Genomic DNA, 14,700 nt, shown 5'->3' on the forward strand with positions numbered 1-14,700 from the left:
CATCTCCATAATCAAGCAAGATATAGCGAGGACATCTCCATAATCAAGCAAGACATAGCGAGGACATCTCCATAATCAAGCAAGACATAGCGAGGACATCTCCATAATCAAGCAAGACATAGCGAGGACATCTCCATAATCAAGCAAGACATAGCGAGGACATCTCCATAATCAAGCAAGATATAGCGAGGACATCTCCATAATCAAGCAAGACATAGCGAGGACATCTCCATAATCAAGCAAGACATAGCGAGGACATCTCCATAATCAAGCAAGACATAGCGAGGACATCTCCATAATCAAGCAAGACATAGCGAGGACATCTCCATAATCAAGCAAGACATAGCGAGGACATCTCCATAATCAAGCAAGATATAGCGAGGACATCTCCATGATCAAGCAAGATATAGCGAGGACATCTCCATAATCAAGCAAGACATAGCGAGGACATCTCCATAATCAAGCAAGACATAGCGAGGACATCTCCATAATCAAGCAAGACATAGCGAGGACATCTCCATAATCAAGCAAGATATAACGAGGACATCTCCATAATCAAGCAAGACATAGCGAGGACATCTCCATAATCAAGCAAGATATAACGAGGACATCTCCATAATCTAGCAAGATATAGCGAGGACATCTCCATGTCAAACACAGTTTTCAAAGTAAAATATGAGTGCCAATTTGAAAGCATATCAGCATAAAGAGAATAAGTGATCCCCATCTAGCTACCACTAGATATCAAGGATAGGAACTTACAACCCCCAAAAAATACCTGACTGTCTAACACTTTTCCAAGTGCCCATCTCACGACTGTACATCAGAATGATATGCAGTCGTATGGGGTAAGTGGGCTGAATGAGATGGCCCACAAAGTCTCCTGCCTCTTACGGACTTTAATGTAACTATAATCTTTACAGTTCTACAGGATTAGATTTGGAAAATATTTCATTCTTGCTACTTATATAAATCTGTGTATTGTAAAAATTCATGGTATTGTAATCTTTTTATAATATTTTTCATGGTATTTTTGATGGTTCTCGTCATCGTCGTCATCGTCGTCATCGTCGCATAAGAAAATCGGTCGAGCATCCGGGACACTTGGGTCATACTCTTCGTCACGTGGTCTGGGTTCGGGGTCGTCATAAACAACCTAGAAATAAAGAGTATTGATTTTTTTTATCCTACTAAGCTATCGCTATAAAATCAATTCCTCTATATTTTTGCTAAACCAAGTATCATAACATTTTATAGTAAAAAGAATGAATCAGAATTAAAGATCATTGACGTTTCCTGACCTTGACCTTGCCGGGCTGTCCGGACAAATCCACAAGTTCGGTGCCGTGTATTCCAGCGCCAGGCAGATCAGAGCGCACCTGGAAAAAACCAGTACTTCAGGTTACTTCAGGTTACAAGTGATCAGGGGAAGCTTATTAGACTAGGAAAGTCTAATAAGAGTATGTAGGTGTTTATGTCTAGTCTAGTCTGTCTTGCATAAATAGATTTTTTTTTGGGGGGGGGATGAGGTTTATTGGTCTTTATTATTATATCATTATCATTAAAACCTTGTAAACCTTGTAGAGTCGAATACTAGTACCTGGTGTTTCAGTATTTTGGCAGGAGATCGCGACAACTTTTGTGTTGTCTAAGGAAAAATATACTGCAGCTCCCATGCTAGGGCGCGACCGAAATCAAGGTTCTTAACGATATTTCCAGTGAATTCTTAGTAATTTTATTTTCAACAAGCTTATAGAAAATAAGAGCTATAATGAGTTCGAAGCAGGGTCTGAGAGGGCATAGATAGCAATAGTCCGCCAATATTAAAAAGTCATCGAGTCTACTCATTTATTCACGTTTTATGATTTTATGTTTTCATATGAGTTGCGCAAGTAAAGTGCGCCATGGCGTCGTGTCTCACCGTGTGGTAGTACTGGTACTTAAAGTCCTTGCCTCTCTTCTGCCAGTCAGACCACACCTTGTCGATGTAACCATGGTGAAACCAGAACTCCGGCGCGTTGGCCGACGCGTCCAGACTCATGACTCCACCGATGGCGTTATGGAAGTCATTATGCATGACATCGCGAACGGTGTCTTCAAACTTGACGAACTTCTCACGCGGCATGCATAACAAATCGCGCACCTCGTGACTGTTTGGTAACCTCTCCTTGTAGCAGTCGTTGAACTCTCTTGATAACCACGGCTGCTCGTGCCAGGCAGGGAGCTCCCATGAGTCTTTGCGTAATGGGCCGTTGGTAACGATACGTTTGCTTCCCTCGCCGTTTCCACCGATTCCGTGGGGGCCTGGAGACCAGACATCATGTAAGTAGGAGCCGCGCCACAATCTGCCGGCCCCAACTGCTCGGCTCCAGTCCCAATAAGGCACGGTCACTCGGCAATCGATCTTGCGTAGAAGGTTCTCGAAGAGCAGAAGGTACCATCGATGCCAAGGGAAGAAGTATTCAAGTATGTGCACCTGGTTAAACAGGTCGGAGTGATACTTGGTGATTCTGTCGTACTCGCTCTTGTACGGCTCCACACTTGACGCTTTTTTCAGAGTTTGAATGTAGAGCCGTCGCTCAGGGATGGACATTGATTCGAAGTCTTTGCGCACGCGATAGCAGTCGACCATGTTGCCTTCAGCGGTACACTTGCATCTGCGCATGCACTCATCATAAACACGCACACCGCTCGAGCAGTTCACGTGAAGACCTGTGGATAGAAAAAGTGACTATTGCCTCGAGTATTAAAGTGAAGCGCTTCATCTTCAGGAAGAGGTTCATCCTGAAGAAGACGAATATTTAGCGTGACGAAAAGAAAGGTCATGTGACGACATAACGCCAAAAATAGTAGAATTTTAAGATTTTCGATGGATATGCCTAGTAATCGTGTAGCATTTATCGTTTCCTGATATTCAACAACATGCTTGATAAATGACTACTACTACTAAGTAGTGTAGTTATTTTATCTTCTAGGCATGCGACAGTAGATATCGCAGATGTTTTTTTACTGCTTTAGTCGCTTTTCTTCGCTTTTCATTTCAAACTTTGCTTTGTCTTTCTCAATATATTTTATTTGCTAATGACTAAAACTATAAAGGAAAAGTAAAAATTTAAAGAATAAAAATTGTTGAGTTGACAATTACTTAATCAAACGAGTTGACTTAAACGACTAAATTGCCAATATTAGGGGTCTTCTAGGAAGCGCATTGCTTCGTCTTTATATGAATATGTGCGCAATATCTCCATTCAAAGAGGGCTGATGAGTTTTAAAACTTTTTATAAAGGCACACCTTTTTGCTTTTTAGCATTTTGTACCAAACTGGAAGGTAAAAACTTCCACTGCTTTTGTTGGTGTATCATATACTGAAAATCATAAAAGAAAAAGTAAAACAGACAGGCTCGCAATAGAGTCTAGTAAATGCCTTTTAATGCCTACCTGTACTTTGATAGATTAACGTGTTTAGTACCTGGATCGTTTTTGTCGGCGCAAAAACCATTTTGGAAAAGTAGAACCATCAAAGATACATAGACCCATCCTTTAAGTTCCATCCTCAACAATTCCTTGGAGGCAAAAAAGAAATATTACGAATAATATTACAGTGACTTTAGGCTTTCTATTACCGCAATTGCGTTGGACATCACGAGAAAAGGTCTTTTCCTCAGTTTCTTCAGAGTAACTATGGCATTAAGAGGTGCTCAGACAGCACCCCGCGACAGGAGCAGAATTAGTGGGGTCATTAGCAAACTCGTCATATTCCCAAAGAGTGGTTAGTTGACCAAATGTACACATAATGCTATAGAAACCATATAATGTTTTCAACTTCTTAATTTCTCGAATGCGGACATTCAGCGCAATAAAAAGATACGTCTCTCTTTACGAAATCTATAAGGCAGCAATAAATTATGAGGCTAATTGTATTTTTCTCCTGCAACCATTTTATGCGCACGAGATGCGGTTAGTTGTATTTCCATAGTAACTTAAAAACCCAAGATACTCGTTGGGTATAATTTGTGGCCTGACAGGCAGGTAGCACAGTAACATTCTGTCGCCTTGATTTTGTTTTTAGGCGAATTAATCACAATTTTTAAATATTCCTTACAAATCTGTCTCCCCTCCTACTGATTGCAACCGGATGAACCCAAGTTTTATTGAGATATGTATTGGTTTAGACCGAATGTATAGTACAGTGAAACACACACAAATTGTTTGGTCGAGCAGTGATGTGTAGGGATAATTGACGAAAGGGAAAGCGGTGGGCGAATTCGTCAACATATATCAGCTTTCTTCTATTTGAGTTTTTACTGTATCGAAATTTTACTGTTATACTCGCAAAACACCTAAAAGTCAAAAAGGAAGTCTACGATAGCGAGTGCGCTATATACACCAAGAGTCTGAGTAGTGAGCCGCGCTGAGATTTTGCGATATGATATTTTGTACCTTGTATAATGAGCCAAACAAAGTTGTCCAAACTTTAGAGACATCGGAGGGCTTGGCTTTAGAATGAGTTTTTACTCCATTGTATCTGCCTTTCGTAAGGGGTGTTTTCTGGATCGGATATTTTCTCTGTTCGTTCAAGTCTCGGCTTCATAGGAATGCCTGCTACAATGCAAGACTATTTTGCATTTGTTTGCATATCGATAATCATGTTTGCTCTAACCAACTTTAACTTAAACTTTAGGGACATCGGAGGGCTTGGCTTTGGAATGAGTTTTTACTCCATTCTATCTGCCTTTCGTAAGGGGTGTTTTCTGGATCGGATATTTTCTCTGTTCGTTCAAGTCTCGGCTTCACAGGAATGTCTGCTACAATGCAAGACTATTTTGCATTTGTTTGCATATCGATAATCATGTTTGCTCTTACCAACTTTAACTTAAACTTTAGAGACATCGGAGGGCTTGGCTTTGGAATGAGTTTTTACTCCATTGTATCTGCCTTTCGTAAGGGGTGTTTTCTGGATCGGATATTTTCTCTGTTCGTTCAAGTCTCGGCTTCATAGGAATGCCTGCTACAATGCAAGACTATTTTGCATTTGTTTGCATATCGATAATCATGTTTGCTCTAACCAACTTTAACTTCTTCTATTTTCTTTATTTATCTGATTTTCACATTACGAATAGTTACACCACCCTAACTAGAAATACATTTATCAGTGGAAGCCTCACACCTCGAAATTTTCCGATAACTCACTATATCCAATTTTCTGCTGTGATATAGAAACTGTAGGTAACTAGATGCTCAAATTTTGTTGTATTCTTCATACCTGTCAATCTCCGATTTGCTTGAGAATTTTTTTTGGGGAGGGGTGGGGTATAATATATAGATTTAGGCACTGCCTAAAAGCGGAGCCAGCATTGAACACTTTCTGTGTTGACTGATTGAGGTATTTTTGGGGGATCTAGGATCCTGCTCTTTACTGAGATTTATTTATTGTACCAACCAAATGGATCCAGGCCTTATTCAATAATTTAAATTATGCAGTACATCAAAGTTAACAAACACAATTCCTGGTGTGAATATGGCTGTCAAAGTTGTCAAGAGTCTATTGGTAAATTCTTATGTCCCATCATAGAAGTTTACATATTGGTGCACCCACCATTCACCATATAGTGGCCTTGTTGTTGGTGGCCTACTCCAAAATGAATGCAATGAAGAAAAAAACAGATTGATTTTGGAAGCAAATCCTAAAAAAAACATTACTGACAGTGCTAAAATGCTAACTTCTAATTTCAAACCAAACCCTTTCATTGATCTATGTTTGGGGTAAAGAAGAAGGAAAGAATATCAATTTGCTAAAAAATAGTCGACGGGGGAGGAGATATAAAGGGAATTGACTCAACTTGAAAGGTTTGTTGAAAAAAATATAACAGTAATGAAAATAATTTGATTGAGCATTTCTTGAAATTTCCCCTTTCCCATTATCTTAACCCTTTCATCACCACAGGCCTCTAAAGAGGCCATGTCTATGCTATCCAAGCTATGTGAACATAATTCTATTATTGAAAAAGAACAAGGTTGTTGCTAGTGTTATAAAGTTTTAAGTATCTTGCCCTAAAAAACCCTTCCCTTAATAAAAGTTCCATTAATGTACATTTGTAAAGCTACATTCTGACAAGCTTTGTCCTTGCGAAGAACAAGTAATGGATGAAACAGGATTTCAAAGATAGAATATAGTGTCAGACACAATTTTAGATAAGATGCAATACTGAAGTTTTAATGTACCATTTTAAGTGGTGATTTTCCCCATGGGAATTAATATCTACAAATATACATCCAGTAATGCATTATATTTTGGTGTTTTTAGAAACCCTGGATCCAACCATTCCAATGAAATAAATGTAAACCTCTAAAATAAATGTAATGGAAAAGAGACTTGGAAAGGAAATCCTAAAAAGAAGATATAAGTGAAAGTACTAAATGAAAATTTCTAATTTAAAAATCAAATCTGTTTATTACTTTATTTTTGGTGTAGAGGGGAAATAGAAAGGAGCATCAATTGCATAAAAATAGTCAACAGGGAGGAGGAAAGGAAGAAATATGACTCTTCTTTAAATGTTTGAAAAGAAAATATAATAACAATAATGTAACAATAACGATAATTATATTCAGTACTTTCCTAAAATATCCCCTTTCCCATTATCTTTAGGTTAATAGAAAACTGTTTTCGTTACAGATTTATTATTTAAAAAGCAAAATTATGTTTTTAGTTTTATATAATATAAGTATTCTGTTCTAAAAAACCTATTGAGTGTGTACTGCTGAATCACATAGTAATGCCCTAGTCATTTGAGCCCCCTCCCTTATGGTCCTGGGGAAGTCATAGGTTAATGTGGGGTTTTAGATTAATTTTTAACCAGTTTTTTTTGGTGCACCCACCATTTACCATATAGTGGCCTTGTTGTTGGTGGCCTACTCCAAAATGAATGCAATGAAGAAAAAACAGATTGATTTTGGAAGCAAATCCTAAAAAAAGACATTACTGACAGTGCTAAAATGCTAACTTCTAATTTCAAACCAAACCCTTTCATTGATCTATGTTTGGGGTAAAGAGGAAGGAAAGAATATCAATTTACTAAAAAATAGTCGACGGGGGAGGAGATATAAAGGGAATTGACTCAACTTGAAAGGTTTGTTGAAAAAAATATAACAGTAATGAAAATAATTTGATTGAGCATTTCTTGAAATTTCCCCTTTCCCATTATCTTAACCCTTTCATCACCACAGGCCTCTAAAGAGGCCATGTCTATGCTATCCAAGCTATGTGAACATAATTCTATTATTGAAAAAGAACAAGGTTGTTGCTAGTGTTATAAAGTTTTAAGTATCTTGCCCTAAAAAACCCTTCCCTTAATAAAAGTTCCATTAATGTACATTTGTAAAGCTACATTCTGACAAGCTTTGTCCTTGCGAAGAACAAGTAATGGATGAAACAGGATTTCAAAGATAGAATATAGTGTCAGACACAATTTTAGATAAGATGCAATACTGAAGTTTTAATGTACCATTTTAAGTGGTGATTTTCCCCATGGGAATTAATATCTACAAATATACATCCAGTAATGCATTATATTTTGAAGTTTTTAGAAACCCTGGATCCAACCATTCCAATGAAATAAATGTAAACCTCTAAAATAAATGTAATGGAAAATGTAATATTTTGGTGTCTTGAATAAAGACTGAGTCGAATAGTGAATGGTTCTTTTACTACATTGCTGGTCAACGGTCAGCAAACGACTGACTCGCTAGTTACATGCTTGGTCATAAAATCAACTCAAATCACGCGTTACCAAGGTGACAGTAACAACATTACATTTCTCCCTTCTTTGGAGAAAACCTAACACATATATAGTAGACGTAATTCAAACTAAATTAAAGTATACAATCAAAATGACCTGGGGAAACTAAGTCCTTTAGTCTATCATTAGCTCTAAACATAAAGTTCAAAATCAACAGTTCTAACATAGTTCGTTTGGGAGATGACTACTTGTCGCAAACATAGTCATCTAACTTGTGCGGGCGTGATCGTACGCGTTGCGGGTAACGCCGCGGAGGGGTGACATCTGCCTGGGTAGGTGGAACTTGATCGGGGACATCATCTTGGTCTTCCGCAGGTGCAGGTACCCTCTTGAAGAAGGACGAGTTTCTTGTGACCTTGACACCATCCTCGTCTTGCGCTGTGACCATAGAACCTTTCTTTCCTACAATCATGCGTGGTCTTGCGTCGTAGGGTGTGTCGCTCTTCCGCTTTGATTCGTCTCGCTTCACTAGAACCGTATCTCCTTCCGCTAGAGTCGAAGGTTTGACATGCCGCTTGTTATCCGCATACTGCTTCATCTTCTCCTTTGCCGCTTGGTCACGCTGTCGGATCTCTTGATCGGCGCAGGGTACTGCGGTCTGAGGCAACTTCGTTCTCAGCGGCCTTCCGAACAACGCTGTTGCTGGAGCGACTCTTGTCGTGCTGTGAGGCGTTGCGCGGTAGTTTCTCAGCAGCCTCTGCATTTCTTGCTTGTAACTCTTGTTCTCCGTCTTCGCAGTCTTGATCACTTTCTTCACGGTCCGGACGAACCTCTCCACTTCTCCGTTCGCTCTTGCCCATTTGGGAGTGACCTTTCGATGCTTGAATCCGAGGTCATCTGCGAATGATGCGAATTCCTTGCCGTTGAATGGGGGACCGTTGTCCGATCTCACTACTTCAGGGACTCCGTATTCCGAGAACACTTTGTCCAGCTTGGGCAGTACCGTTGTTGCGGAGGTAGAAGACACGATTTCGACGATCGGGAACCTCGTGTAGTCATCGACCATCAGCAGAAGGTATTCCTTGCTCGCTAGCTCAGCGAAGTCCACGCTGACTTCCGTCCATGGTGCCTTCGGGAGAGGAGACATTTGTAGGGGTTCTCGCGTACTCTCGGGTGTAGTAATCAGACACGCGCTACACGACTTCACCATGCTTTCGACTTGCTTGTCAATGTTGGGGAACCACACTTTCTCACGTAGAAGTGATTTGGTCTTCACTAGCCCTTGGTGACCTTCATGCGCCAGCTCCACCACGTGACGTTGTAGACTCTTGGGGATGACTATGCGTGTTCCGCGTAGAATAAGGTTGCCGGACTCGTTCATCGTCAGCTCATCCTTTACCCTCTCGAGTAGTTGAAAATCTGTCTTGTCAACACTTGGACGCTTGACCGCACTGTGCCAGTTCCCTTTGCGTATGGCTTCGGCCACAGCCTGCAGTGTTGCGTCGCTCTCTGTCGCTTTCTCGATGTCTTGTGATTTTAGGGCTTTTGGAGTAGATGTCTTTGTGAGATAATTGACATATTCTTCTGCCACCTTCTGTTGTCTGCTTGTCTCAGCTGCGAACTTTGTTGGATGACGGGATAGGTAATCCGCAGGGTTTTCTTCACCTCGCTGATACTTTACGGTGACTTGGTAAGGCTGAAGTCTCAGCGCCCATCTCTCGATTCTTGCGGGTGGCTTTGAGTTTGCGTTGCCGTAGATGGACACCAGGGGCTTGTGATCCGTGTATACCGTCGACTCGTTCATCGTCAGCTCATCCTTTACCCTCTCGAGTAGTTGAAAATCTGTCTTGTCAACACTTGGACGCTTGACCGCACTGTGCCAGTTCCCTTTGCGTATGGCTTCGGCCACAGCCTGCAGTGTTGCGTCGCTCTCTGTCGCTTTCTCGATGTCTTGTGATTTTAGGGCTTTTGGAGTAGATGTCTTTGTGAGATAATTGACATATTCTTCTGCCACCTTCTGTTGTCTGCTTGTCTCAGCTGCGAACTTTGTTGGATGACGGGATAGGTAATCCGCAGGGTTTTCTTCACCTCGCTGATACTTTACGGTGACTTGGTAAGGCTGAAGTCTCAGCGCCCATCTCTCGATTCTTGCGGGTGGCTTTGAGTTTGCGTTGCCGTAGATGGACACCAGGGGCTTGTGATCCGTGTATACCGTCACTGGTTTGCCGTATATGTATAGGTGCAGATACTCACATGCCCATACCACCGCGAGGGCTTCTCGTTCCGTCTGACTATATCGCTGTTCTGTTTCCGTCAGAGACCGGCTCGCATAAGTTATGACGTGTCTCGCCTCGGTCTTGGGTTCTACTTGGGATAGGATGGCGGCCAAACCAACGGGACTGGCATCAACAGATACCTCAGTGCGCCTCTCGGGGTCGAAGTAGGCGGTTACGGGTGCGCTTACTAGTGCGTCCTTCAGCTGGCTGACTGCGCTGTCATGCTCGGCCGTCCAACACCACGGTTGGTCCTTGTGGGTGAGCTTGCGTAGTGGCTCGGTCTTGGTGGCGTAGTCTGGGATGAACCTTGAGCAGTAGTTCGTCATTCCTAATAGGCTGCGTACTTCTGATGCTGTTGACTGTGTCTGCAGATTGACCACGTCTTCGACTTTCTTGGGGTCTGGGGATATGCCGTCTTTGGAGAACACGTACCCAAAGAACTCCAGCTTTTCCTTGCCGTACTCGCACTTGCCTTTGTTGAGGGTTAGGCCCTTTTCTCTCAGCCGTTTGAAGACTGCCCTCAGATTTCGGTCGTGCTCCTCCTGTGTCTTGCCAAATACGAGTACGTCGTCGCTGATATTTATCGCACCATCGATGTCTTCCAGTGTCTCTCGGATTACATTCTGGAAAATCTCTGCAGCACTCGAGATTCCGAAGTTGAGACGTTTGTAGCGCATTAGGCCCATGTGGGTGCTGAAAGTGGTGATGTATCTCGACTCGGGCGCCAATTCGAGCTGGTTGTATCCTTGGTTGAGGTCAAGCTTGCTGAAAACTTTCGCTCCGTTTAAATCTCCTATCATCTCCTTGATGGTAGGCGTGACGTGACGTTCGCGCTTGATCGCCTTGTTCGCCTGGCGCATGTCGACACACACACGTATCTTGCCTGGGGACTTTGGTTTCGGCGCAACCACTATAGGGGACACCCAGGGTGTAGGGCCTTCGACGCGTTCTATCACGCCAAGCTCTTCGTCCCGCTGTAGCTGTTCCTCTAGCTGCTTGCGAACGTGAAACGGGACCCTTCTGTGCGGCTGTGCAACAGGTGGTGTGTTTTCGTCGATGTGTAGCTTTATCTGATAGTTCTTCAGCTTGCCTAGCCCATGGAACAGGTCGTCATATTCGTCGATGAGGCTTGTGAGCTCGTTGACCTTGGTCTTGTCTTGGGGTGTCTTCGCAGTTACTTCTCCACCGTCTGGAGGAGATTGAGCTCTTGGGAAGTTTTCCAGCTTAACAGTGAGCCGCCCGATCCTTTGACCACGTAGAATCGCGCACTAATATTCTTAGTGGTAGACTCCGTGATCGCGGTGAACTTTCCAAGGACTTGTAGGGGATTTGTCGACTGGTAGGCGAATATCTTGACGCCAGACTGCTCTAACTTTGCGCTTTTCGGCAATTTCCGGTAGTCTTCTTCGTCAAGGACATTAATACTAGCACCAGAGTCCGCCATTATTGTGACTGGGGTTCCTTGCACTTTTATCTTAAAGAAGGGCTGGTCCTTCGTCTTGGGTGTACTAAGTGAGAACGTGTACGCCTCTTCTTCATCGCTGGACTCGCTGTCGCTTATTTTGTTTACAGGTCGGCGTGACTTCCTGTCTGGGGTCTTGTTCTTTGACCGGCAAACGGCTTCGAAGTGATTTGATTTACCACATCCTCGGCAAACTGCTTGATAGGCAGGACACGATGTTTTTCCACCAGCGTGGGGATATCCTCTACCACAATTCCGGCATTTTTCGCTCGACTTCCGGTTTTCAGGCACTGGCTTCCGGTCACGTGACTGCTGGCTGCGCACGTTGTCTCGACGACGTCGGCCATCTTTCTTTCTCCCTTGGCGATGGTTCGGTCGGTCTTTCTCGATTTTATTCACGGACTCTTGCTTCTCGATGCTTGCCGCCTGGGATCTAGATAGTTCCATGGCTTTGCCTGCCTCTAGGAGCTGTGTCAGGGAGTACGATGGGTTTTCCAGGGCTTTCATCCGGAGCTTATGAGAAGTACAGCTCTGTACGATCTGTGTTTTGATTTCACGGTCGATATCGTTGAACTCGCAGGAGGTTGCCAGCTGTCGTAGCCGTGTGTGGAACGCTGTGATGCTCTCGTCGGGTTCTTGGGTTGCCTGGCGGAATTTGTAGATCTCGAACTCTCTGTTCTGTCTAGGAGTAAAGTATTCTGTCAGGGCTTGAACAGCTTTTTCGAACGGATCGTCGCCTGCTCCAGCTTCTGTGTCTGCCAGGGTATCGAAAATCTCGTTCGTCGCTTCTCCGGCGTAGTGCAGCAGTAGAGCTCTTTGTCTGGTCTTGTCGGTGATGTTCAATGCTACGAGGAGGTTCTTGAATCTGGACAGCCATTTCTTCCAACGTGCAGCCTGAGTGCTGGTTTCTGCAACGTCGAATTCTGGAAATGTCGGTAGGGCTGCCGCCATGAGTTTAGTTGAATTTCGCCTGTGGAAATAACTGTTAGTAGATACGAATCCTCGTCGCTCGTCGCCAATGTAATATTTTGGTGTCTTGAATAAAGACTGAGTCGAATAGTGAATGGTTCTTTTACTACATTGCTGGTCAACGGTCAGCAAACGACTGACTCGCTAGTTACATGCTTGGTCATAAAATCAACTCAAATCACGCGTTACCAAGGTGACAGTAACAACATTACAGAAAAGAGACTTGGAAAGGAAATCCTAAAAAGAAGATATAAGTGAAAGTACTAAATGAAAATTTCTAATTTAAAAATCAAATCTGTTTATTACTTTATTTTTGGTGTAGAGGGGAAATAAAAAAGAGCATCAATTGCATAAAAATAGTCAACAGGGAGAAGGAAAGGAAGAAATATGACTCTTCTTTAAATGTTTGAAAAGAAAATATAATAACAATAATGTAACAATAACGATAATTATATTCAGTACTTTCCTAAAATATCCCCTTTCCCATTATCTTTAGGTTAATAGAAAACTGTTTTCGTTACAGATTTATTATTTAAAAAGCAAAATTATGTTTTTAGTTTTATATAATATAAGTATTTTGTTCTAAAAAACCTATTGAGTGTGTACTGCTGAATCACATAGTAATGCCCTAGTCATTTGAGCCCCCTCCCTTATGGTCCTGGGGAAGTCATAGGTTAATGTGGGGTTTTAGATTACTTTTTAACCAGAATATATCAAGAGGGGTGGTGGTATTGACTGTACTTGGAAACAGGCTTTTATTAAAGTCTAATCCCCCACCCTTTCCTGGGACCATGGGTGTGGGGGTATCAAATGACTAGTGAATAAGAACTCCCTACTGTCTTTCAGACATGTCTTTCAAGACGTGGTTTTTAATTCTTATGCCTTCCAGTTTTTAGCATTCATCTTGGCCCTCAGGTAGTCCCTGGTTCATAAAAGAGTGACATTTCTTTCAAAACAATATTTTCTTCAAGACATTTATAATCTGACTAATTTCCACAAATATTTAAGAAAAAAAATAATAAACACATGAGATGTAAGATGCAGACAATAACAATACATATTGGCAACAGGGGTTGAATTTTGTTTTGTTTTTATCCTCGGTAAGGAAAATTTCTCTTGTAAGTTGAAAAAGTTGCTGTATCTTCTAAGGATATGTATCTTCTTAGGACTAAGAGCACAGGATATAAAGACAAGAACGGTCTTCTTTACCAGTATATGACAAATGCAACACGATATTGGTTAGCCTTTATGAAATATTTCAACAGAATCAAGAATAAAGAATGAACAACGAAGAACAAAGAATGTCAAAACAAAAGGTGTTATGCTCATTCTAAAAGCAAACAAAAAGGACAACAAAAAGCCCAATAACTGTCATATCCTCAATAGACAATAGAAATCGTCGTCTGAAACTCACCTTGCATTTTGTCGCTTTCTTGTGGTTGTGTTCGCTTTTTAATGTGAACTATTACTTACTTAAATTTACTAGCAAAAACCAGACATATCCTTACATAAATCTTGGCGTGAATGAATGTTAGTAGCTCTCCTCTAGTTGACTTAATCCTTAAGTCACAAAATTTGAGGCAAACAGAAATAATCAACGCATGACAAGAACTTTTCCCTTGCTCCGTGCTTGTATTTAGCCGCCATTACGGGGCCGAGTGAGGCCTGGGAGTTGCGCGGCTGGCTGGCTGGTGAGTGACACCACAGGGTACCAGCGCAATGACCACAAAACCAAGTCGCATAGTTATACCATGTTTCTATACCTATGGAGCTCCGCGAGCGGCCTACGGCCGCGCTGGCTCCGCTATTAATTTTTTGGGGGACGGGTGGGTATAACCTCGCAGGCGTTTGCCGTAAAGAAAGCTTTCGCGAACAAATCCACTTATAGATCTCACGAGGGTGTTAGATAAATTGCGCTGCGCAAGGGAATTTTTGTTTTAAATATTTTAATAAAAAATAGGCAAAATGGCGATTTTCTATAGAATAATTTTTCGGAAGCGATAAAAAACGCTAAAAAGCGGGAGATTTGATGCTCAACGCGGGAGAGCGGGAGAAGGGGTCTAAAATCTTGAGACTCCTGCCTAATGCGGGAGAGTTGACAGGTAAGATTGTTGATATTTTTTTGGGGCACCATATTTGCCTTGAGCTTTGTTCTCTTGATATTTTGGTCGTAAATGTATATAGCCTTTTCAACAAACGTTTTCGTCGTGGACCGAAAGTTATTATGGGTAAATTAATGCAACTCAGCAGTTACAGC

At 42.0% G+C, this 14,700-nt stretch overlaps 1 protein-coding gene across 4 annotated transcripts; it reads right to left on the reverse strand.

The window, feature by feature from the left end:
- Nucleotides 1–881: 881 nt before the first annotated feature.
- On the reverse strand, nucleotides 882–5,069 carry LOC5518290 (tyrosinase). 4 transcript variants are annotated; one of them, XM_032362977.2, is made up of 5 exons: nucleotides 4,864–5,069; nucleotides 3,470–3,563; nucleotides 1,922–2,712; nucleotides 1,302–1,379; nucleotides 882–1,156 (listed from the first exon to the last, which is right to left on the reverse strand). In XM_032362977.2, exons 1-5 carry the CDS (start codon nucleotides 4,888–4,890, stop codon nucleotides 992–994), a joined length of 1,155 nt encoding a protein of 384 aa, XP_032218868.1. In that variant the 5' UTR covers nucleotides 4,891–5,069; the 3' UTR covers nucleotides 882–991. The 4 variants fall into 4 exon arrangements, with proteins under 4 accessions (XP_032218868.1, XP_048578259.1, XP_048578261.1 ...); XM_048722302.1 differs by lacking the exon at nucleotides 4,864–5,069 and adding an exon at nucleotides 4,441–4,828; XM_048722304.1 differs by lacking the exon at nucleotides 3,470–3,563 and having other exon boundaries at nucleotides 4,864–5,068.
- Between the last annotated feature and the right edge of the window lie 9,631 nt (nucleotides 5,070–14,700).

The sequence above is a fragment of the Nematostella vectensis genome, chromosome 2 (assembly GCF_932526225.1).
Source record: "Nematostella vectensis chromosome 2, jaNemVect1.1, whole genome shotgun sequence".
In the NCBI taxonomy this organism is placed as follows: Eukaryota; Metazoa; Cnidaria; class Anthozoa; order Actiniaria; family Edwardsiidae; genus Nematostella; species Nematostella vectensis.

Coding starts and splice junctions, on each gene's coding strand:
- LOC5518290 (XM_032362977.2), bottom strand. CDS start 4,890: ATGTCTCTAAAGTTTAAGTTAAAGTTG. Junction 1,380..1,921: donor AGTACCAGTACTACCACACG/GTGAGACACGAC, acceptor GGTTTTTTCCAG/GTGCGCTCTGATCTGCCTGG. Junction 1,157..1,301: donor GACAGCCCGGCAAGGTCAAG/GTCAGGAAACGT, acceptor CTTTATTTCTAG/GTTGTTTATGACGACCCCGA.